General features: G+C 35.9%; 1 protein-coding gene across 1 annotated transcript in view; it reads right to left on the reverse strand.

Annotated features, from left to right (window-relative positions):
- LOC150107184 (uncharacterized) overlaps window positions 1-27,305 on the reverse strand; it is a 646,985-nt gene that overhangs the window by 111,331 nt on the left and 508,349 nt on the right. The window contains exon 20 of the mRNA XM_090391664.1: window positions 10,939-11,139. Within this exon, the coding sequence (XP_090247790.1) occupies window positions 10,939-11,139 (201 nt within the window). The remainder of the gene's footprint in view (window positions 1-10,938; window positions 11,140-27,305) is intronic.

Raw genomic sequence — 27,305 nt, forward strand, 5'->3', positions numbered from 1 at the left:
TCTAGGTTGAAGTTCACATTTTCATATGACAGAATGATGTCTAAGATTAAATGGAAAGATGAAAATATTAGCAAAATGTGTTTAGAGAAAAACAATCTGTTTCATTCTAACACCCCAGAGTCCAGTTCACCTTAGAAAAAGAGGAAAACAACATCCTCCCCTTCCTAGACACTTTAATCACCCGCCAGCTTGATGGATCTTTGGTTTTCTCTGTTTACAGAAAACCCACCCATACTGGAAGATACATTCACCAGCAATTCCCCCCCCCCCTCACAACAATATGGGGTTATAAAAACACTATATAACAGGGCAAAATTAATCTGCTCAGATGACAAGGCCCTAACTACTGAACTAAACCACATCCACAACACTTTCTTAGTCAAACCAGTAAACCACAACCCCCCTCCCCAACAACGATTACACCAAATCTATCACCATCCCCTACATCCAGAGCACCTCTGATAAAATAACCAATATCCTCAGAAAATATGACCTTACTTCCTGTTACAGACCATATAAAAAGTTGGCATCCCTTATCCGCTCTACCAAAGACCAACCACTTCCCCTAGACCTACCTGTTGTATACCAGGTCCCTTGCAGCTGCAAATTGTCCTAGTTTGGCCAAACAGCAGAACAACAAATATCAGGATTTCAGAACACAAAGACTACATCCGGTTTCATCAGTACAGCCGCTCTCATCTTAGATACCCACCATAGAATTCGTTGGAAGAAAACAAAAATAATACACTGCAGCAAGTTTAAATACAAGAGATTATTCAAGGAATCTTCAGCAGCTCTAAAAAACGTTCCTAACCTCAACAAATTTGGGTGCATGAAACTACCCCAAATTTGGGAGATTTACATTTTGAGAACTTCAGCCCAACTGCCAAGTCAACCAAATTAGCCCACCAGAGGGCACCATTAGGACTTTAGGAACAATATTAGTTTCTTGCTTTCTTCTTCATTTGCTTTTGTTAGTGCCTGCGTGCACATACCATATCTTTATGTTCCTGAAGATGGCAACGTGACGTTGCCGAAATATAGAAGTTATTTATTAAAGTTACCTTTAATTAATATACTTTATATGCGTTGTTAATTCCGTAAACTAATTACCAGTGATGACATGAGTGGGAGGAGGGTAATTATCATGGGGGATTTCAACTATGGTAACATTGATTGGAAGGAGAAGAGGACACATGTGATCTGGATTTTATTCAATTATTAAGGGATAACTATCTGAGACAGCATGTAATTGAAAATACTAGGGGTGTGAGAGTGCTTGACCTGGTAATAGCGTCTGAGAATTTGACTGTAATGAATATGACCATGTTGCCACCTATTGGTGAGAGTGATCATAAGGTCTTGACCTGGGAGGTGGCTAAAGGTGTGGAATTTTCGATTAAGACAGGGTATATGTGGAATTACCATGCTGGCAAGTATGATAAGCTTAGGAGATTGCTTGGATCAGTGCCATGGCATGTACAACTGCAAGGACTGGATGTCGATAGAGCATGGGAAGTGGTGAAGGAGCATATACAGGAAGTTATGGCTGATTGTATACCTAGGGTCCGAATAGTAAAACAAGTAAGGGTTAAATGGATGAATAACACCATTAAGCTTGAGCTGCAAAAAAAGAAACAACTGTGGAGGGAATTTAAAGAAAGAGGTGACCTGCAGGTACATGAACGTATAGAGTGCAGGCCAGAAGGGTAACGAGTGTGGTAAAAAAAGCAAAAGCGGATTATGAAAGGAAACTAGCCATGCAAGCTAAAGAGAATCCCAAACAGTTCTTTCAATATGCTGCAAGCAAAAAAAAAAAACTGTACACGGCAAAATGATTTTAAGGAATGACGATGGTAAGGAGGTCACTGAATCAGTTGATATAGTGGAGTTACTGAGCGAGCACTTTGCAAAAGTATATCATCCAGGTGGTGACGTTGAAAAAATGAAGGAACCATTAGTTTATACGAGAATTGTGATGAACGAAGTGGAGGTGAATGGTCTATTGCAGAACCTTAATGTGGATTCATCTGTGGGATTAGATGGTATACCGGCACGGGTCTTGCGTGAAGTGGCTAAAGACTTATCAGTGCCCTTGACCATGTTTAATCTGAGTTTTGGGTTTGGTTTAGTCCCGAAGGTGTGGAGAGAGGGGAAAATAGTTCCACTGCATAAGGGAGGATCCAAGACTACGGTTGCAAATTACTGACCAATCAGCATATCAGGAGTCGTTGTCAAGGTCTTGGAGAACGTAGTCAAGGGAAAAATACAGGAATGGATTGATGAAAATGAGATACTGTACGGGGGACAGCATGGCTTTGTGAAGGGTAGATCATGCCTCAGTAACTTGCTCAAGTTTTATAACACAGTGATGGCTGAACCGGATAAGGGTAATGGGATTACAGTGATACTGCTGGACCTGGATGTCAATTTAATGTGACAAAATGTAAGGTTATGCATTTTGGGGTGAAAAGACTAGCAGCAGTATACTACATTGGTGGAACTGTACTCCAGGAGATTGATGAGGCCAGGGACATGGGAGTGGTGGTGGATAGGGAGATGAAGTTTAGGGGGGGGGGCACATTGCAAAAGTAGCTAAATCAGCTCATCAATTCACTTGGTTGTTGAAAAATCCCTTGACAAGCAGAGACAAGCAAGTTATTGTACCTCTATACTGAGCTTTGATAAGACCTCATCTCAACTACTGTGCCCAGTGGTCACCCAGGTTCCTTCTTGATGGGGAGGAGGTGGGGAGGATCCAGAGGCGAGTGACTAAGATGATAGCAGGTCTATGAAATGAACCATATGAGAACAGGTTGAATATTTGTGGGTTGCAGAAATTAGTTGATAGGCGGAAAAGGGGAGATATGAATGAAACATTCAAATTGCTAAAGGGTTTCTATAGGATTAATTCAGAGGATATTTTTGAGATTAGGACTGGTGGTGGTAGAACTAGGGGACACCTATGGAAGCTGGGCAAGAGTGTGGTTAGCAAGGGTGTTATAGCTGGGTTCTTTACTTTTAGATTGGTGAATGAGTGAATGGGCTGCCAGAGTCTGTGGCGGATGCTGTGACATTGAATGAGTTTAAGGCGAGGTATGATAGATACTGTGAAAATGTCATATAGTTGTGTGGACATGATGTTTAGGGCCTCCCTCGATGAGTCTAATAACTCCGTGGAGTCGCCCGTAATAATAGTAATAGAATGAACTAGCAGTTTGTGATCGAGTCAATCAAATTGTATTCTTATTGGCTTAAACAACAATTTAAAATGATGGTAGAACATGAGAGAATTTCATGGCGGCTGGGGCATAGCTCGGTTAAACAAGGTTGTTTTCATCAGGGATCAGAGCGAACTGCAGAAAGTCAGTTACTGGAACAAATCGCAACTCAAAATCAGCAGAGCTGAAGATTGGTACTATCAATGTAAGAAGCATCAATGGAAAAGAAATGGAACTAGCAGAAGAACAGAATAAGTAACAGATCGACATAATACGTGCGAATGAAACAAAGAAGACAAAAACAGGTTCAATCTTTCTAAGCAAAAAATACAAAATGTTATATTAAGGCAATAACAATCAGGGAAAACTGGGAGAAGCTATAATATTCAACACTAAATATGAGAATAATCTTCTTGAATGGCAAACAATATCAAGTAGAGAGCAGAGTGATGTGAGCTAATATCAAAATGGGGAACTGGACGATGAGACTTATTTGTGCTTATGGTCTCACAGAAGATTCTACTAAGGAAGAAATGGATGAATTTTTTGAGGCAGTAGAGAAGGCAGCTGGCACAATTAAAAAGGAAAAGTTCATCCTTGTTAAAGATCTAAACAGCAGAGTAGGAAATGATTACCAGACATATGGAAATGTTTTGGAAAAATCTGAAGAAAATTGCAAAGCTAATAATAATGGTAAATGCCTGCTGGACTTCTGTTCAGGACGTGGATTAGTTATTACTAACCCATGTTCCAACATAAAAATGTGCATAAATTCACATGGGGAGAAGATGCAAAAAATAAGCAAAGTCTCATTGACTATGTTACAGTTGAAAGCAATGTTTTCCCACTGGTTCAGCACACAAAATTATACAGAGAATATGAAATAGGAAATTTTAAGCAGAATAAAACTGAATTTCGTATTGAAAAGAAGAGTGTGTAAGAAAGTTTTAAAATGAATCAAAGTTGAGAAGCTTTCAGTGGTGAACTGTAGACTCAAATACATAAACATCATTGAAGAAAAAATGAAAGAGTTTGAAAACAAAAACCAAACTTTGGAGTTTCAGTAGCAAACCCTGAAGAAAACATTGATCGGTTCAGTCAGAGAGGCATGTGGTGAGGTGTCTGTAAGGATAGAAAAATCAAAACTCCATAGTAGACTCATGATGTTAAAGAAGAAAGCATATGAAACGTTTCTAGCAAGTAAGTCAGCTAGTTCTCTTAGAGAATACAGAGAAAAATGTAAGAAAGTGATGCACTGTGTAAAACTAGCTAAACAAAAATTATGGTATGACTTTTGTTTAGCTAGTTTTAATAATTTGATAAAGTTATTTTTAAAGTTTTAAAAATTTGATAAATGTGATATGAAAACTGAAGATCAAAATATTCTAGAAGTTTTGAGTAAAAAAGACTGCTAAATGAAACAAGCAGTCTCAGCACAGTGGTAGAAAACTCCCAAAAGGAATGCAGTCAGGAATACATATCTATACTCGAAGTAGAAAAAGCCATCAAGAGCCTGAAATGTGGAAAGGCAGCTGGTATTCGACCCAGAAATGCTCAAGTATGGAGGTATAAAAGTCTTACAGTAACTGCACTGCATATTTCAGAAGGCCTGGACAGAGGTATGAATTCCAGATGTTTGGAGCAGAGCTCTCATAGTACCTATATATTAAAAAGGGAAATAAAACTGAATGTGAGAATTACAGAGCTATTTCCCTACTGAATGTTCCTGGTAGAATTTATGCAAGTATACTTGAGAAACAGTTTTCTCAACAAATAGTTGAGAAATCTCGGGAATATAACAAGGATTTGTATTTTTTTAAGTTTTGTTGATCTGGAAAATGCATATGACAAGGTGCCAAGAGAAAACCTCTTCAAAACGCTAGTTATAAATGGGACATTATATCGAGCAATACACAGTCTCTATTTTAGCTGCAAGTCAGCAGTTAGACTTGAAGGAGGTACAAGAAGATGGTTTGAGGTAAAATCAGGTGTGCAACAAGGGTGCACATTAACTCCACTGTTATTCATTATCTATATGGATCACATTTTAAAGAAAAATGGTATTAAATCTAATATGAAAATTGACAACATAAATCTCAGCTTTTTCCTGTGGCAGTTTTCCTTCAGTACCCCCTTTCAATTAATTCAGAGCTGTTGAATCAACTGCTGCTGTAAAAGTTTGGCCTTAAGGTACTTGGTAAGGATTACAACAGCTATTAAGCTATTACTTTCCCTGTTCACTTTTGGATTCTGATCTTCTTTGGCCATGGAGAACCTTTGTGTCCCCCACTCCAATGACTGTTATTTGGTCTCTGGGTCATACTAATGAAGCCATGTTTCATCAACAGTTACAATACGAGCCAAAAAAATTTGCACCTGATTTCTCAAAATGACCCAAAATCCCCTGAGATGTCAAGCACATATTCTCTCTTTTGGTCAGCATTCAAACATTTGGAGACCCACTTCGCTGAGAACTTTGGCATGTCCAGATGTTGGTGGATAATGATCCCAACCCATTCCCAGGATATCCCCATTCATCTATAATCAAGGATCATGGTATGCACTGCATCAATGCAGGTGTGGTTTCTGTGGAAGGTTTTCCTGACTTAGGGTCATCTGTTGTCCCAGGATGCCCAGTTTTAAAATTGGCCCATCTGGTAACTGTTGGATATGCTGGGGCACAGTCCTCTGAAGTCTCACACAAAGTTTGGTGAATCTCAGTCACGGTTTTCTTGCAGCATGAAAAACCTGATGACGGACTGCACCTCTGTGTCTTCGAATTTATTCAACACTTCTGCTATGTTTTCTTATATATCCTAAAAGAAAAAGAGCACATTATTACAATTTGATGAAACATGGGGATTAAAGGGTTTTAAGATATGTTCTTTCTTTTGGTTATATCAGTAGGTATTAATATCATTTTTATTCTAGGTGTTTATCAGAACTTATCAGTCCCCCGCCCCCCACCGTAAAAAATCAGCAATAAAAAGACAAAAACAATGAAATTAGTCAGAAACATCGAAAACCTCAACTGTATTGTGAATGGTGAAGACATAAAGCAAGTAAAACATTTCAACTATTAAGGCAAATTGAATATGAAAATAGATAACAGAATTAGTAAAACTAGTGTGGTAGGAAGTCAGCTGAATAAATTTATATGGAATAAGAAAGAAATTAGTCAAAACCTGAATTAGCTGTATACAAGACATTGGTCAAACTAATAGATATGACAGCTGGGTTAGAAATAAAACACTTCAAAGAGTGGAGATCTCTGATATGAGAGTTTTAAGATAGATTATTGGGATCAACGGATGGCATCAGTGGAAGTATCACATTAAAAATGAGGTTATTAGGACATTATGAAAGAACTTGTCATTGTCAGCGTTCAGGAATATGTTAGTAATCTAAGATGGTATAGTCACTTAAATAGAATGGGAGAGGAAAAATGAGCAAAACAAGTGTTCTTTGCCAGGTTGGCAAGAAAAATACCCAGAGAAAGACCAAGATGTAGATGGATATTACAGTAAAAAGTTCCTTAAAAGACAAAAATATAAGATCTGATAACATTGGAGTCTTGACAGATAATAGATTAATTTGGAGAAAAATTGTTGATTGGAAGTTAGTAACGGCCTATCATAATTATCCAGTACACCACTGAGGATATGTATCTAGAATTTGATGATGATGATAACTTCTTATCTCTGCATTTAGTATGTTCTTCAAAACTAAGTAATCCTACAAGCATTTGACTCATGTACAGTGCATCTTCTGAATTCGAACTCTTTATCTACCAGTACTTTTAAATAATAGCCTCAACAATATCCTGCATTACAGTTCTGTCAGTGTAGTACAGAGCTTGTAATCTTTTCATCAAAATGCTTTACTTTACACCATTCTTTGGCAACTATCATCTTTGTTTATACTATCAGCCTATTACCACACATCCAACTTATTACATACCTTCACCATTACTGTCAGTCTATTACCTTAAAAGAAAAATATTTGACAGTTGTATATTTCAAGTCATGACACATAGACGTGAAATGTGGATTTGACTAAAAATTGACCAACAGTTTGAGGATTACCCAGAGGGAAATGGAAAGGTCATTACTCGGTATTATCATTCTTGATACAAAGTGCAATATTTGGATTAGAGCTCAGACTAGGGTGAGAGACATTATTTTAATACTATTAAAAGATCCACTTTGCAATGTACTGGCCATGTTGCAAGAAGTACAAAAAATAGACATCAGTTTGTTTAACAGAATTCCATGTAGTATCCTGTAAAACATCTTAGCAAAATAAAGCACTATCATTGTGTAGCCATTCACTTCACCTAACTCAACTCATAAATTGTTATATTCTTATCCACCCATTCCTAAAGTTTTTCATCGTCCAACTTATCACACCTTTACCATTACTCTGGGATTTTGATGGATCTGTAATTCATTCCCTTTGGATTTTATCAGAGCACAGACTTGCACAGGTTAGTCAGAAACAATGCCAATCGTCATTCTTCTCTTGTCATACAGAAAACGGATCCTTTGGGATTTCCTTTGCCTTGTTTGGCTAATTGCTCTCATAATTTGATTTTGCCTTGCATACTGTATATATAGTTATAGCAACAGAATGCAAGGGATATGTTTTTGTATTCAGAAACGACAGAAGGAACAGGATTAGTACTATCATATCCCGTACACCCAGTGGTGAGCTATGGAAATTTTAACAAAGGGCTCGCATCGTCGAGCAAAAAAAAAAAAGCCATATTTCACACAAAAACTTTTATTAATACAGCTTGTGTACAAATGCCAATCAAAAAGTATGAAGGGACAACCTGTAAAGGTTGTCCCTTCATACTTTACCTATCATTTTTAAACCAATATTTCATGATCTAAACATTAAATATTTGCACACAATCATCAGCGTTAATTTATCTTACATAAGAAAAACATTTTTTACTATCAAAATATAATAAGAATAAAATCTTTTATAATCGCACATATGAAATAGTCGGCATTTTTATAAACAAAATAAATTTCTTTTGTTTGCGACTGAAGTTTTTATGACAAACAATCTATTAATAATAAATAAATATTATCTAAATGCAATAATATTGAAGCACGTTATATTTCTCATTGTTTTTATACTTCAAGTGATAATCAACGGTAACAATCAGGGGGCATTATTTTATAGTTCTATTTATTTATATGCGATTACCAAAAGTGAATTCTTATTTGTAAAATGGTAGTAACAGTAACTATAATATTTTATTTAATAAAATCACTTTGTTAGGCTACCGTATGAGTTTGTCGCTTAATATATTTCAAAAAATTATGTTTTTTTTTTTTAAATAAAAAAGTAAACAAGAAGAACAAGGAGCTCGCAAATTGAGAAAAATTTAACAAAGGGCTCGGGCAAGCCCCCTTATAGCTCACTACTGTGTACACCTCTTGAGGGTACATGGCAGAAATTTGATGATAATAATCCCCTGAGAGTACCTAACAGGAATTTGATGATGATGATGGATATAAAGAGAAAGAGAAAGATCAAGAAGTAAATGGGCAGGTAAAGGGAACCTTAAAAAGAAATATAAGAGCTGGTTATATTGGAGACATGACAAGTAAAAAGAGAAGATAAAGGGAATATAAAAATATATTTAAAAGATGTTAAATATACAGATCATAAACATTAACAAATAAATAAAAACAAACAGTATTGGCTAAAACACTGAGAGCTCACACACATGAAGTCTGATGCAAGCATCATTGTTGATCTGGCTGATATGGTCTTTTTTTTATTTATTTAATCATCCATATTCCACCTCTAATAAATTGTTTTAATCTTTAATTATGTTCAGCCACCAAGGTATCCTGTACAATCTCTGATGATTTTGAGGGAGATAGTGTGCTTATGGAGAGTCCTTCACAAATAAAGTGTGAACTTCTGCAAATGCAGAAACACCTGGTGAGTGGTGTAGCTGAGAACAGAAGGAAAGATGAGATTCAAGAAAAGAGAAGGGAATGTTCAACTATGTAAGAAAGTAAAAGGAAGGAGAGTATCCTCTATGGTGATTTCATGAGAAGAGGTGGTGTGCTTTGATGAGAGAGTGATGAAAAAATGTCTTCCTGGGTGCCAAGATTAACTATGTTAGTGAGGCTATTAAAGTGAAAGAGTTGCTGAAAGTAGCAAAAGAGAAGAGTGAGAGGGTTAAGATAGTGAGTCTGTTGCCACAGTATAAGAGAAGTGAGCCGAAGAGAAGGGCAAAAATAGTGAATGAGTCAATGTGTAGGTCACACAAGAGAAATGATATCAAGTGAGTTTGATGGACAAAAGGACTTATATAAGCTAGATGGTTTGCACTTGAATGGATCTGGTAAAGTCTGGCTATGAAACCAAAATCTGGCAAACTAGAGCTATTAGGGGAAAAGCTGTTGAGTCTGAATATTTCAGAATCACCTTTCTCTGCCTTCCCTGGACAGTAGCACCATCCCACTAAATAGACTGAAAGCCATTATCATTACTGCTTTCTTTAGATTCTACATACTGAGAGGACAAAACTCTTCTGTCTTTTTTTGAAAAATACTATAACCATCATAGTCTATTCTTGTGAGTATGTCATCACACTTCTGACTGAATCAATCCACCCAGACATTGGTCTTCCTCTGGTTTTCTTTCCTGCCATCTCAGCATCAAACATTTATTTTGCTAACCTTTCCTCACCCATTCTATTTAAGTGAATGTACAAAAAATGCTTAAGTTAGTATAAACAGTAAGGATAGCTGTGGGCTTTTGTACTTCATGTACACTAATGCCAGGAGAGCACTGAACTAAGAAAATTAGGGTCCATCTTTGGAAACCGAGAAAGAGAGTGTGAGGACTAGATTTTTTTTTTGCTTGGAGAGTGAATGAGAGGAATAAGTTACTAGAGTCAATTGTGGATGCCATGACCGTGAATGAGTTCAAAGCAAAGTATGATAATTATTGCATGAATACTAAATAGTGCTTTGCATAATGCTTAGGGCTTCTCTTGATGAATCTAAGGTGAGTTGTCCATGTAATAACGATAACAATAATGATAATTATACCAAGAGCAGATGTTTGTGATGATGATGACAACATGAAATTAATGGAAACATGATAATGAAACTATAATCTGGAATTAAATACAGCACATACTATTTCTTCCATGCCGACTTTTTTTTATGTTTCTTGCAAACACCAATATTATGTAATTAATAGTGTTTTTTTAAAATTATATAATTCTCACAAAAACTGGCAAATGGTTCTGGAATGAAATTTGCATCAAGTGATGAGAGAAGAAAATATTCATTAACAAAACATTTTTAATAAATAGAAATAAGAGAAACATTTTAAAAATGGCAGCATATTATATGAATTTTATGTTAAACTTTTAATGTATAATATCATCGTTAACTAATGTAAGAAAATTTTTGTGCTACTATAGTATAGCATTTGAAAAAAATTATTTCTGAAGAGAATTCTGAAGCCCAAAATAACCTACATTTATAAAATTTCTAATTATGAAATCAGATATTAATTTTTTTTTTTAATGTGAATTTCATCTACTACTAAACATTTAGTACCATGGATAGTGGGTTAAGTGTTAAATGTTTCAGCTATTCAAAAGATAAATAAAAAAAAAAACCTATATACAAATAAATAAAACTAGTAGAATAAAAAAATGTAAAATGTTTACCTTCATTTTGCTTCAAAATAGTGCTTTTTAGAATTTCACATTCCTTATTTTTTATTATGAGTTCACTAGAAGAATTTCTAAGTTCTTCCCTTAAATTCTCTCTTTTTTTGGATGCTTCCATTTCAATTACTTCAAGCAAAGAAATTAGTGATATATAACTATTCAATAATTCCTGCAAATGTTGATACTCCATTTGTAATTCTAAAAATAAAAAAAAAAATCATTAAAAACAAAGCTCAAAGAATATCACTGAACATTTCATAATAACTAATATTAACTTTTAATTTTATTTCATAGTAACAGAAAAAATTTCAAACCTTAAGTGGTAATGAATCTTTTTTTCCACTCCAACTTTTTTAGTTATTCACCATTCAGCCATTTCAAATGCACTCTAAAAATTCAAAAGCAGTGTAGTTACTCAGTGTGGAACAATAATTCTGTAAAAGTCATTTCCAGCCCATGGGTCAACCTGAGCTTTTAATTTTAAGAGCGAGATGGATATTTGCTGCCCACCAAAATAAATTATTACTCATTTAATGTCCATATTTCACTTGTGAAATACTGACAACTGTGTACACATCAATCCTTGAATGAAAGGATAAATATTATTTCTGGAAAAATTTCCATCTTACTCCTCTAAATAAATATTAATTTTGTGGCTATTTTTGCCCATTTTTGTTTAGGAGTATTCCTTTTAAAATGTCATTGGCTTTTTACTCAATTTTTAGGGTATTACTAATGCTTTAAAGGCAGATACATGAAGAATATTATTATTATTATTATTATTATTACGTGACACCTCCAGGGAGTCCAAAGTCTCATCGAGAGAGGGTACCTACTCTACAGCTTTCTGTCTCCACCAACGCCATCTACCACCCACAACCACTTCCACAGACAATCACAAACATCCATGCCCACGGCAAGATATATGGGAAGAATAATTTTGGTATAACAAAACTATGTCCAAAACTTTCCCAAGCAGTTCACCCATGATAAATACAATGCAGTAAATTTATTAAGTATACATATTAACTAGCCAGTATCACTCTCTTAGTCCTAGAAATAATCTCAATTTGTTACAATATGGATTCCCTGAAAGTTGATGAGATTACCTGAGCTATTTCTCTGATCATAGCAGAGTATGATGTTCTAATGCAGCATTTCTCAACCTTTCTAAGGCCAAGGGCCAGTAAAAATGCTGAAAACAATTCTACGGACCACTCAGTTACAGAATAGCTTGGGGGGGGGGAAGGTGATCCACTCTGGGCAAAATTTTTTTGCCGTTTAAGAAATCTTACTGTCTATAAAACAGCAACTGAGTGATGAAACAGACTTCGATAATGTCACTGACGATTTTGCGAAGAGAAAAGCAAGAAAAATAACATTTTAGAATGTTGGAATTAAAGTTTTACTTCAAAAATGAACATAGTATTTTTAATTTATTTCCCTATACGTCATTTTGACTTTTCGGAAAAACTGTGCCATTTATAACATAATAAATCTAAAAGCATGTTTTGAATACATATGGAAAATACAGTAATTAATTAAATTGGAAGTAAACAATTAAAAGTATCATCACTGAACAAAGTTTTAATTTTTATTAAACAAATAAATAACATGATCTAATAATGTTACTACTTACTCTTAATGAGATGGTTGAGCTTCTTGGCCTTTGCAGAGTTGCTGATATCTGGCTCAATATTGGTCAAATTCAGTCGAAGATCGGCGCACGCGCGCGCACGCACACACACACACACAAAGACGATTTCTGTATTTTGTTTTTATTTGAAGGAGCGAAGAAAATCCTTTCTCCCAAAGATAGGTTGTAGAGAACTGCATGACGATTTTCAATGTTTCTTCAGATAATTTGGGAAATTCACTTCTCACCAAAGGCGAGATCCAAAATTGAGTCAAACCAAGATCACGGAATTGCATTTTAAGTCCAATGTCACTTGAAAGCTCAATTAACTGTTCTTTTTTCGATAACGAAAGATCGTTTTCATGACCTGAAATGGATCGCGAACCCACAGAAATTTCTTATAAAAGTTATTCGGAAAATATGTTTCAAAATTCCGTTTCAGATTTTTGAGATGATCACAAACCCATTCCAGAAACTCAAAACAAAAATATAATTTTCCGCTAAAAAGGATTCCAATGTTGGAAAAGGTGCAAATTGTCTGTCTTTTACATAATTAATCCATAAAACCATTTTTTTTCTCGAATACCTTTATTTTGTCATAGGCATCAAGAACGGTTAAAGAATTTCCCTGAAGGGAGAGATTTAGTTCATTTAATTTCAAAAAAATCTCTGAAAGACAGGATAGTGTTGATAACCATGCTTCATCAACAAGGAGTGATGCAAAATCAGAATTACGTACATTTATAAATAATAAAACTTCTTGTCTTAATTGAAATAACCTTGTTAGTACTTTGCCCCTGGAAAGCCAGCGAATTTCAGAATGAAGCAAAAGTTGTATATATTCACTGCCTATTTCATCGCAGAGTACTGAAAATAACCTGTTATTTAACGGTCGAGCTTTAATAAAATTAACTGGCTTTACAGTGTTATATAGTACAGTTTTAAATTCTGGTGGCATTCCATTGGAGGAATGCCACCAGAACCCAACTCAATGTACCCAATTCATATCCGGAGCTGATTCTTTGACCACAGAAACAACCCCGCTATGCCTGTATAGAAGCCTAAACATTTTTCCCACTGGATCCCTTTGTGTATTATTGAGTGTGTGAAATATTTCTTCTCCAGTTGTTTGGGATGGCAAAGTTCTACAAAACAGAATATCATCATGAATGTTGTTATCATGCGCATATCCGTGTCCCGAGCGGGTGGAAAGAGGGGAAAATAGTTCCACTGCATAAAGGTGGTTCCAAGACTGCTGTTGTAAATTACCGACCGATTAGCATATCAGGAATCATTGTAAAGGTCTTAGAGAAAATAGTCAAAAGGAAAATACAAGATTGAATTGAAGAAAATGGGATACTGTATCGGGGACAGCATGGTTTTGTGAAGGGTAGGTCATGCCTCAGTAACTTGCTCACGTATTATAACACAGTGACGGCTGAACTGGATAAGGGTAATGGGTTTACGGTGATTCTACTGGACCTTGCCAAGGCCTTTGACAGGATTCCACATGGAATTCTAATCAGTAAATTGCAGCATATGGGAATGGACATAGGGTTGGTGAGATGGATAGGAGGGTGGTTGACGGAGAGATATCAGAGAGTGGTTTACTCGGGAGTAGAGTCCACAAGACGGCCTGTGACTAGTGGTGTGCCACAAGGATCTGTTCTTGGACCAATGCTGTTTAATTTGTTCATAAATGATATAGGAAATGATCTGAGAGGAACAGTTCATTTGTTTGCGGATGATGCGAAGTTGGGTAGGGCAATAGTGAATGCAGATGACGTCAAAATTTTGCAGGATGATTTGGATAGATTGGAGGTCTGGGCTAAGGAGAATGGATGTCAGTTTAATGTGGCAAAATGTAAGGTTATGCATTTTGGGGTGAAAAGATTGGAGGCAGTTTACTGCATTGGTGGAACCCTACTCCAGGAAATTGATGAGGCACGAGATTTAGGAGTGTTGGTGGTTAGGGAATTGAAATTTAGGGGACACATTGCAAAAGTGACCAAAACAGCTCATCAAATCACTTGGTTGCTGAAGGATACGTTGACAAGCAGAGACAAGCAGGTTATTGTTCCTCTCTATCGAGCCTTGATAAGACCCCATCTAGACTACTGTGCTCAGATTTGGTCACCTAGGTTTCTTCTTGATGGGGAGGATGTGGAGAGGATCCAGAGGCGAGTGACCAAGATGATAGCAGGTCTGTGGAATGAACCGTATGAGAACAGGTTGAGGATTTGTGGGTTGCAAAAATTGGTTGATAGGCGGAGGAGGGGAGATATGATTGAGACATTCAAATTACTGAAGGGTTTCTATAAAATTAATTCAGAAGATATTTTTGAGAACAGGGCTGGTTGTGGGAGGACTAGGGGACATCCATGGAAACTGGGCAAAAGTGTGGTTAGTAAAGGTGTTAGAGCTGGGTTCTTTACTTTTAGAGTAGTGAATGAGTGGAATGCGCTCCCTGAGTCTGTAGTGGATGCTGTGACAGTGAATGAGTTTAAGGCGAGGTATGATAGATACTGTATGAATGTCAGATAGTTGTGATGAATATGATTTGGGGCCTCCCTCGATGAGTCTAATGACTCCCTGGAGTTGCCCGTAATAATAGTAATAATAATAATAATAGTAATATCTTATGTAGCATATTAACTGCGCATCATTTGTAACATCAGTAGTCTCGTCTATTTGTAATGCATAATAAGGGCTCTTCTTAACTCTTTCGATTAACTGAGATATTACATCACCTGCCATATCATTAATTCTGCAATTGACAGTGTCATTTGAAAGAGAATCAAATCAACATCTTTTAGTAACTTGTTGCTAAACATCATTTTTACCACATCTTTTCTGGCTGGAAGTAACAAATTTTCCCTGATAGAATGAGGTTTCCCTGTTTTCGCTATGCGCAAACTTAAGAGATAGGATGCTTCCATTGCCTTGCTATTAATGGAACCCATGGCCAAAACTATATCTTTCCCATGATTTAATGTCACTAAGCGTCGCTGAAAAAATTCAATTGGCTTATTTTTCACATCACAATGTTTAGTTTCTAAATGTCTTCGAAGTTTCACGCACTTGTTCGACAACACTTCATAACACAAAACACGAGGTTTCTGTTCACTTTCATCTCCACACCAAGTAAACCTGAATTCCAAATATGAACTGTTATATTTCCTACTGTATTTTTTCTTTGAACTGCTTGTTTCTTCTTCTTTAATAGTATCAGGTTTACTCGCTGTTACAACACTTGTATCACAATTAGGTTAGTATCACCTGTTTCATTTGCCCCTCTTTTAAAACTCCTAGTTCTAAGCCACTCTTCCATTATTAAAAACCTTTCCGAAACATATATAAATATATAATACTGGGGTTAACTCAGGACACACTTTGTCCAAGTATCACTTAGCACTTCTCAAGATATACTGAGCCTTGGAAACCTTCAATAATAAAAATCAATATACAACAACCATTGGTTGAAATGTGGATAATAACACATGTTCACTTCAAATCTGACAAAACAGCAAGGGAAGGTGGAAGCAATAAAACTATATTATTGTTCACTTCGCCCTCTTTTATTATTGTCATTCTGCCGCTACAAATTTAGCGGCAGAATGATGAATAATAAAAAGGGTGAAGTGAGCAACAATATAGTTTTATTGCTTCCACCTTTGAACATTCTGATGATATATATATATATATATATATATATATATATATTTTTTTTTAAGTCTCCATTTGATTTCAATAATTTTTACTTACTTATTCAATTTTAATTTGTTTAGATAATTAAAAAATATATATTTAATTAATTTAAGTCTGCCTGTGGACCGCCTGTCCCATCGTCGCAGACCACAGGTTGAGAAACACTGTTCTAATGTAATAGATCAGTGGCATTGTCACCACACTATTTGCCTCTGCGATTCTTGTAATCACTTACCAACTTCCCATATCAACAAGCAGTTTTTTTTTTTTTTTTTTTTTTTTTTTTTTACAGAAATGGACCTGCATGGGCGTTTCCTGATTACTGAATTATTCTTAGTACATCTTAGATGCTGTTGTGCATGAAAATCCCACTAAGGCAACAATTTTTGAGAACCTTTTTCACCAGCTAAGTTGTGCTGTTGACTCATCTTGGGTTGAATTATGTATGTGCATGCATGGCACAATATCTCATTATCTACCTAGTCCAGAATGAACAACTGCCATCATTTCATTGTCTACCTAGTCCAAAATGAACAACTGCCATTATGGATCAAATAAGTATCCTCATATGCTTTGTATCCATCATATATTTCAATGTAATATCAATGGTATTACAATTTTAATATGCACTTCGCATCCTTGATAACCTTGACGTCTACAGACGTCTTGGCCGGTAGTATGGTTAAGTAGTGAGTTCTATGGATTATGTGTGTGTGTGGGACATCTAATAAACCGGCCATCTGATATATTCATATGAAAGATAAAAAAAACTAACATATTAATAGAAATAAAAATGGAATGGTTACTAAAAAAAAAAAAAACATAAAAGGCTAGAATCCTAAGAGAGATTATTTTTGAAAGTAGAGGTAATCCAAATTAAAGTAAGAATAAATCATGATAATTTTTTATTATTTTATTTTTATTTATAATTTTTTAAACTTTTTTAAAAATTTAACTGAATTATAGACATCACTGTTTCTACATTTATGTGCATAGATTAAATACCATGAGGATAATTAGAATCACCTATTAAGATGATAAATAGAATTATACAGTTCACTTCCTGCCAGTGAACAAATACCATCTATGCAAAGACTGATGAATCAGTGCACAACCTTATTTTATTAAGTCACTTTTGCACATTAACACAAATGATTAACGATGCAATGTGTAAGACAATTTCACATCTCAGTCTGTTTAGAATGTATTTTAGTTGAAAGCGGCCTCTCTCAGAATACCTGGATTGATAAGATTAATACATATTTATAGGTTAAAAATCTACCTATATGCCAATGTATACAAATTAAATTTAGCTTGATAACAGCATGGCAAGCAATTTTTGTAGGATTGACACTTTTCAATAACAGTAACAGATTCATCATTCTCAGCGGCAACTTCAGAACATCTTCAGTAAGAGTTGAAGTGAAATTGCTCCACTTTCTTACAAAATGCATAAGCTCTACTTGTAATATTTCATTTGTGATATAGTTCCTTTTTTTTTTTTTCATTTATTTATTAATGATTAGTTTTAGTAGGGCATTTTCTGGGAGGTGATTTTGAATATTTTAAAAATTCTTAGAATTCAAATACGAAAATTCTTTGCAAAGATCACCATGTTTTAAATTCATTAGCACATTCTTACTAAATAGCTTAACAAAATTACAATGTACAATAGAACATACATTAAAATAAATTTTAATACATTTCCAATATTTCAGCAACGTCACGTTGCCATTATCACAGGAACTTAAAACAAGACACGTGCACACAAGCACAACAAACAGTAAATGAGGAACGAAGCAGGAAACTATTCTTTCTACTAAAAGTCCTGATGGTGTCCCCTAGCGGCAATGTTGGTATTCTTGGCCGATTGGGTTGAAGGTCTTCTGATGTAGGTTTCCAAATTTGGGGTGGTCTCATGCAACCAAATTTGTTGAGTTTTGGATTGTTTCTTAGGTCTGAGACTGATCCCATAAATAGCCTTTCGTATTTGAATTTACTACGGTCTATTATCGTGGCTTTCTTCCACTGTATTCTATGGCAGGTATCCAGAGAATGGTCTGCAAGACCAGAATGGCTGTATTGGTGAAAACGGATGTAGTCCTTGTGTTCTGAAATTCTGATATTAGCTGTCCTGCCTGTTTGGCCAAAGTAGGACAGCTTACAGCTGCAAGGGACTTGGTATACACCAGGTAGGTCTAGGGAGTGGGGGGAGGTTAGTCTTCCTATCTTGAATAACTACAGCCTTCCCTTTATCAGATTTCGAAATAATTAAATTATTGTTATATTATTGACAAGGGGAAGGCTGTAGTTATTCAAGATAGGAAGGAATATGAAAGAAAAATGTCCTTATTACTCCGTGACTATTCAACTTATAGGCTTCTTACATTGGATCCTACCAGGAGTCGATTGAATAGACTTAATTCTCTTATAGATAATGTATAGACTTGGAATGAAGATCAAAAGAAAAAAACTTAGATCCTTCTTCGGTCATCCACCTAGATTGTATGGTCTTCCGAAAGTTCATAAACCAGGCATTCCACTGAGGCCAGTTGTAGATTGTATAGGTTGTCCCACTTACAAAATTTCAAAATTTTTATCAAATTTACTCACTTCCTCAACTAGAAGAACCGATACTTCTATAAAAAATACTTTAGATTTCAAAAATAAAATTTCAGATCTTCATTTGGATGTTTCTGATATCATGATCAGTTTAGATGTTTCTTTATTTATAAATGTTGCTTTATCTGAAAGTATTGCATTAATGTAACAGGAATTTCCTTCAGACATTGTAAAAATATTTGATTTTGTAATACATTCTGGCTATTTTTCCTTTAAAAATAAGTTGTATCAACAAATTGAAGGAACAGCAATGGGCAATCCTCTTTCTCCTGCTATCTCCAACTTCTTCATGGAACATTTTGAAAAACGTATCTTTGACAACATTTCTCCCAGACCTACTCATTGGTTCAGATATGTCGATGACATTTTTTGCTATTTGGAATGGCTCTTCTGATGAACTTCAATAGTTTCTCACTAAGCCAAATGTACTTCATCCAAGAATCCAGTTTACCCTTGAAATAAAATCAAATAAGCAGTTAGCCTTTTTAGATCTTCTAATTCTTTGCCAACCAGATGGTAACCTACATTTCTCAGTCTATAGAAAGAAGACTCATACTGGCCATTATATCCATGCTGAATCTCATCACCATCCCAGTCAAAAGGCAGGAACTATTAAAACACTAGTTCATTGGGCCAACTCCTTTTGTTCTTCAGACGATCTCTTACAGAAAGAACTACGATATATTACTTCTTCCTTTCTATCTAATGGATACAAGAATTCCTTCATCAAAAGAGCTTCGAGTAGTTTAATATGTCTTCCTCTTCAAATACAGAAGAAATAATGTGCATTCCTATCTCTTATGTACATGGCATTAGTGAACGTATAGCAAAAGTTTTAAAACCACTGAATATTTCTGTTGCCTTTCGACCGGTCAGAAAAATCTCCTCCTTTCTCACTTCTCCTAAGGACAAGCTTCCACATCTTAATTATCCAGGTGTTCTACCAGATTCCTTGCTCTTGTGGATTATCTTATTTCGGACAAACAGGAAGATCTGCCTCTATTCGACTAGAACACCAATCTTATATTCAGTACCTTAAACCTGAACAATCTGGACTTGCAGAACATGCCATCTTAACCAGACAGAGTTCATTGGAAAAAGACAAGAGCCCTTCACAAAAGTCGGTTCTTCATAGAACGGCTTTATAAAGAAACATGTGAGACTTTACTACTCCATTCTTTTAACTTAAACAGATCTGATGGTTTACATCTATCCTCTTTATGGGAGATAGTACTTTACAAATCAGATAATCTTTCCTAACTTTTTATTGTATATATAGTGTTTTTTTTTTTTTTTTTTTTTTTGTTAGGAAATTTTATTGACCTGTTTAGTTATCTTACACTAGCTACTTAGGTGGAGCTTTTTGGAATTGTCAGTTATTGTTTAATTTGAGCTTAAAATGTACTGAAGATGTCTGTGACACACAGGCGAAAATTATACTATTAAAAAAATCTTTTTAGGTGAGATTTTCCGTCATTAATTTTGTATTTATATATCTACTCACGGTATTCCCTTACTAAGAGTTTTATTAGATATTTAGTGGAAACAAATGAAAGAAAAAAGAGAAAAATAAGTGGCAAATGACTCGAGAACAGCAGTGTAAGGAGATTCCATTATTAAAAAATTGGTTACTGAGTGAGAGAGAGAGAGAGCCCATAAGATCTGCTATCCTAGAGGGAGGTGGAGCAAGATAATTCATGCTTTGGACATGGGGAGGAAATGAGCTAGAGAGTTAGTGGTGGTTGTGGGAACCAGTACAGTAACAAGGGTATGAAGCACCTTTGGCAAGTGTCTAACTTGCACCCCCTAACCCAAAAATGACAAAAATTTTGAAAAATTTAAATGTAACAAGTTAAATTTTACTAAATGCAATATGTTAAATACTTACTATTAAGCCCAGTTTCAGAATTTGTGTTCTAAAGCAGTGTATTGCCGAAATTTAAAAATACAATATAAAATAGTGGACTTTTATATTTATTTTATATATATTTTTTTTTTTACATTTTGTGCCCCAAACCTAGTTGTGCCAGTGGCTCTTTCGCCATGCCCTCATTACGGCACTGGTGGGAACAAATGATTTAGTTCAACATAAGGAGAATGTAAGGACAGATATCAAGAGGATATTGAAAGATAACAGAATAGTGGGAAATGCTGTCACAGTGTGTTGCCAAGGTATGACAATGATGAGTTGAGATGGAGAGTGAGAATCATGAAGGGTATGCTGGCAGAGCTGCGTGAGGAGAAAGTAGTGCAATTTGTGAATATGTGGCATGTATTTGAGGAAAGAATGGAATTATATAGAAGTCATGGACTGCATTTGAATGCTTTGGAGTGAGTGCATTGGAGAAACTGTTGCTAGATGGAAATGCAGCATGTGATACTAGCAAGAGATCAGAAGTAAGAGGTGAAGTGAAAGATCAGGATAATGGAACAGAAGAGATTGACATGCTCGGCAATGGAAATTGCTGAGCATGAGAGATGGAGAGAGAGAGAGAGCTGGAATACAAGAGAAAAAGGGAAACAGGGAGAAATGTTAAAAGGAGAGTGAATGTTTAAGTAGTAGTGAATGAAAGTATGGAAATTATCAGCATAGTGGAATGGATTAGGATGGGAATAGGAGAATTGAGACCGAGGGGATATATATAGGGTAAGAGGTATACAGGTGACTGGGAAAAGGCAGGTGTTGGGGAAATCTCAACCAACAAGTGGCTTGGGTAGGACTGGTTATAGACCTAAAAGTGAACTGCTCTGTGTTTATTACAAATGCCAGGGATACCAGAAAAAAGAGAGATGAAATTGTTTCACTCACTGAGTTTATTCATCCAAAAATTGTTCTAATAAGTGAAAAATGGTTGAATGAAGATGACATCCTGACGGGAATAGAAATGGAAAGTATAGCATTTTTCGTGAGAACAGAAAGGGCAATGCAGGGGGAGTGCTGATGATAGCAGGGATTATGTAAGGTAAACATGAAAGAGGGGAATAGTAGTAATGGTTTTGAGGCAGTGTGGTGTGAGGTGGAGGTAAACAGGAAGAGATATTTAGGTGAATGTCAGGGAAGTGATGAAGAAACGAGTAAGCAACTTCAGTTAGTGAACAAGGGAAGGGTGATTATTATGGATGATTTTAATTATGGTAGTATAGATTGGAATGAAGAGATAACATTTGGGAATAAGGAAAATAAATTTTCGACTTCTTGAGAGACAACTATCTTAGACGGCATGTAAAGGAGGGCATGCTAAGATTGAGAGTTTTAGATCTGATCGGACAGTATAATTGTGAGTGGGGTTTTGTATTTCTCTCCAGTGGGTGAGAGTGATCATGAAGTAATCAGCTGGGTTATGGCTAGTCATATGAAAACATCTGTGAGGAAAGGATATATGTTAAAGTACAAGGCTGATGATTATGACAAGCTTAGGGGACAGTTTGGAGCAATAACATGGAATGAGGAATTGAGCAGAAAGGAAATAAATGCTGCTTGGGAACTGACCAAGAAATGCTTAACAGCATCAGTGCATGAATGTATTCCAAAGGTCAGGAGGCTGAATAAGAGGTTTAATCTGGAATCATGAAATCTGGAAGAAGAAGACAGCAACAAGATGAATAATGGTAATAATCTGTTGCACGAAGAGTATAAAGTGCAGAATAGGAGAGTAACTCAGTTAGTAAGGACAGCAGTATGGTGCAGTACGAGCAGAAATTAGCAAATCAGACAAAGAAAAACCATCTGAATTTTTAATGTATGGCAAATAGAAAAAAGAATGATTATTGTAAGATGATGTTAGTGGATGAAAGTGAGAAAGTGGTTTTTGCTGCAGAGGACAATAGTTGAAGTATTCAGCAAGCAGTTCATCAGGGTGTTTCATCCTCAGTGTGAAATGAAAAGGCTCAAATGTAATAAGAGAATACTTAATGGTGAGCAAGCAATAGGTATATGAGGAGCTAAGTAAGCTATATGTCAATAAGGCAATAGGACTTGATGACATATCACCTCGTGTTTTAAAGGAATCTTCCAAGGAATTAGCATCCGCCTTAGCCTTACCTATTTAACAACCGTCTTGCAACAGCACAAGTCCCAAAGGAGTGAAAGAAAGGTAAAATCTGTATATCTAGAACTGTAGTTAAGGTATTGGAGAGGCTGGTGATAAAATACAAAAGTAGGTTGATAACAGTGGTATTCTTTGTGTTTGTCAGCAAAGGAAGGTTGTGTTTTACCAATTTGCGTATGTACTATAACAAGGTGACGAATGCATTATTGGACAAGAGAGATGCATAGTGTATGTATGTGTGTGTGTGTGTATATATATATATATATATATATATATACTTAGGTATACTTAGATTTTGCAAAGGCTTTTGATAGATTGCTACCACAAATTGGTAACTAGACTGAAGTATATGGGATTGGATGACAGATTAGTGAGCTGGATAGGCAACTGGATCTCAAAGTATATCAGCAAGTTGTGTAATACTGCACTCCATTACACAACTTGCTGATACTTTGAGATCCAGTTGCCTATCCAGCTCACTAATCTGTCATCCAATCCCATATACTTCAGTTTAGTTACCAATTTGCGGTGTAGCAATCTATCAAAAGCCTTTGATAGATTGCTACACCACAAACAAATATACACCAGTTAAACCCATCCCAATACTTAATAATATTGGGATGGGTTTAACTGGTGATATACAAATGGCTGACAAAACTGGGGAGAGTGATGAGGAATCAAGCAGATGTTGTGACCTTACAGGAGGACTTGAACAGATTATATAAGTGGGTAATAGTATGGAACTGTCAGTTCAATGTTGCAAAATATAAGGTCCTGAAATTTGATAGGTGGCAATGGAATGCAAAAGATACACTTGGCAGGAAAATTTTGGAGGAAGTTAAGGAGACAAGAAACCTTGGAGTGGTGATGGACAAGGATTTGAAGTTCAGAGGTCACATTATGCAAATTGTTAAGTCGTTACATCAGATAATTGCAACATGTGGAGGACCTTAATGTGCAGAAATAAAGAGGTTCTGGTTTCATTGTATAAGGCTTGATCAGGTCTTGCATTGATTACTGTACAGAGATTTGGTCTCCTGGTTTTCGTGGTGATGAGGATATATTAGAAAGGGTCCAAAGAAGACTGACTAAGGTGGCAGATCGGAGTGCAGTTTGCAAAGTCTTGTGAATAGAATGAAGAGAGAGGGGATATGATTGAGACATTTAAGTTGGTAAAGGGTCATGGATTGTTACCAGGTCAATGTGGAAGAAATTTTTCATAGAATGGAGAAGGGAGTAGAACAAGGGCACATCCCTGGAATCTTAATAAGGAGGGAGTGAGCATGGGCATAAGGAGCAGATAGTACTCTTTTCTTTGCATGGAGTGGTTGGTGTGGAATGAATTGCCTGACACTGTAATGAATGCAGATACATCGAATGAGTTTAATGCCCAGTTTGATTGGCTTTGTGTGTAACACTGTACCCCCCACCCACAATGAGTCTTTAACTCCATGGAGGTCTGGTGTTTATAATAATAAAGATGCCAATGATACAATTTGCATGAGTTGCAAATTGTATCATTGGCATTCTGTGATTGCTGGTATGAGTTTAGTGATCTACATCAAATCCGGTAAAAAATACAAAACTATCTGAATCATTGCAAATGTGAGACAAAAAGAACAAAATAATTTTTCCATTTCTGTATAATACATTAACTGCTACTGTTGTACACCACCATCTGTTGAAAGTAAATTTCTTTCATAATTCTTCCCATTAAAATTTTGTTTTGGATGAAACTTTGAAAAAATAAAGTTTCACATTCATTATCTTCATATTCATCTGAGGGTCTGAAAATGATAATGCAATAGAAACAAAATCATTGGGAAGGTACAAGCAAAAGATTTTAAACTTAGCAACACTTTGGGCTTGGAACGAAATATCAGAACATTGTGAAATTGTTGATGGACTAGAATGTTGTGAGCATACTCCATTCCTACTTATTGCCAATGCTGATGACATAGAACTTTGTGGTATAAATATATTTGTAGAATCAAAGAATTAAGTTTTTACAAACTGAGAGGATTATTTATTTATTTTTGATTTACTGATGCAACTATGGCTATGAGGCCAGTGATTTAATATGTAAATCGTGTGTTCTTCTGGCTGCTTTTGCCTATTTTTAAAATATGGGATGAAAAAACTCCCAAGATTCTGGAAAAAAAAAAAACCTTGCCACCCTTGAAGGGCACCAGCTAAATAGATGCAGATGAAAAGCCTTTATAAAGATTCTTCACATTGTACTTGGGACTCAGACTCATGTCATCCTATCAAAGGACATTGTTGATACCAAATGAGCTATGGAGGTTAGGAACCAATGATGTGTCCATTCATACTGGATGCCAATGCTGATGTGTTAATGATGATGAAAACAACAGGGAAGACTAGCTGATCACATTCACGACTGAAGTATCATATGATTGTGAAGTGGTTTCTGAAAAAATATTTCTTGATTTATTAGGTGCTTGAGATTTGGCTTGTAACATAATTTTTTTTTAACTACTTCAAACCACCTTGTACTTTCCTTTTTGACATATTTATATTATTAAATAATAATGTCACAAAGTAGGAAGCATTGCATTGTCCAGAATGTTCGTATGCCTCTCGGAGTTCGTTCAATGTCTATGGCACTACAAACCAGGACCATACCATCACTTCACTACCTCAGAATTTCATAGTTGGGTTACATGCTCTGATAAGAGATGTTCACCAAGCATCTGCCACACACACACACACACACACACACACACACACACTCATCCATCTCTTTGGGAGAGGTCGCAGCATGATTCGTCTCTCCATAACACAGCTTTCATGTCAGTTCTTGGCTGCACTGGTTTGGGTGATGTGGGGCTTGCACGTTGCAGTCCTACCATGAAAACCCATTTTGTGAGCCTCAGTTCTGAATGTTTTTGTGCAGATTGGTGTTCCAGCAATGCCTGGAACTCTGCATTCAATGTGTCAGCTGATGAATGGCAATTTTTACAAATTATCCTTCATAGCACTCTACAGCCATGTTCTGTGAGTGTAGTGGGGCTGGATAGTGGTATATGGAACAGCAGAATTCAGGCGAAAGCAGAATCCAGAATACAGGTGACTTGTGGTGTGGCGAAAGGTTCAGTTCTAAGCACACTATTGTTTAATTTGTATATAAATGATATAAGAAATAACTTGAAAGGATATATTCAGTTGTTTGCTGATAGTGCAAACTTAGGTAGAGTAACAGTGCATCAAGGCAATATGGAGAACTTGCGGAATGATTTAAATAGGCTGTCAACATGGGTATCAATTTAATGTGAAAAGTGTCAAGTTATGCATTTTGGAATATATAGATTACAAGCTGTGTACGACATTGACAGAATTGTACTTCAGGAAATAGATGAAGCTAGGGATTTAGGAGTGGTGGTAGACAGGGAGGTCACAGAAGTTTAGAGGTCATATTGCTGAGGGAGCTCATAAAATTACCTGGCTATTGAAGAACACACTAACAAGTAGAGATAAGGAAGTTGTTATTCCTCTTTATAAGGCCTCGATACGTCTCCAGATTACCGTGCTCATGTATGGTCTCCTTGGTTTCTTGGGGATGAGGAAGTTGTGCAGAAGATTCAGATGGTAGCAATCAAGATGGTGAGTAGTCTGTGGAATGTTTCCTATGAGAATAGATTGAGGATGTGTGGACTGCAGAAGTTGGTTGATAGGTGAAAAAGAGGGAATATGATAGAAACATTTAAGTTACTTAAAGGGTTTTATAGGATTGATGCAGGAGAAATGATTCAGCACTTAGCTAGATGGGGTAAAACAAGAGGTCATTCCTGGAAGTTGAGTAAAAGTGTGGTTAGTAGGGGTATGAGGATTAGATTTTTCACTTGGAGAGTTGTGAATGAATGGAATGGGTTTGCCAGATTAGTTGTTAGCACTTTGCCTGTTAATGGGTTCAAGGAGAGGTATGATAGATTGTGTGAATAAATTGAGTCTCCGTGATGAGTCTTCGGACTTCATGGAGGTGCCTGTACAATAATAATAATAATAGTAACAATAATATTTATACACTAGCATTAAAAAGTTCTTGGTATTAATACATCAGCTAAAAATACATCTTCTTACTCACAAAGTATAAAAATGAATGCTGAATAGTTGGTGGGTAGGTTGTGCAATACTGCACAAGCCTGAACTGTATGTGTGTGTGTGTGGGGGGGGAGATATGATCTCACTCATGTTGCAGTGGGCCACTATCAAAGAATGTTCATTATATTACAATATGTATAACATTTTCCACATGAGTTAAAGTATTTTCTGAAGAAAACACAACACTTGAATGAATTTTAAAAAAAAAATGGCAGATATTTTGGCCC

Source organism: Typopeltis vanoorti, chromosome 4 (genome assembly GCF_054136105.1).
Source record: "Typopeltis vanoorti isolate ZY-2024b chromosome 4, IOZ_Tvanoo_1.0, whole genome shotgun sequence".
NCBI lineage: Eukaryota > Metazoa > Arthropoda > Arachnida > Uropygi > Thelyphonidae > Typopeltis > Typopeltis vanoorti.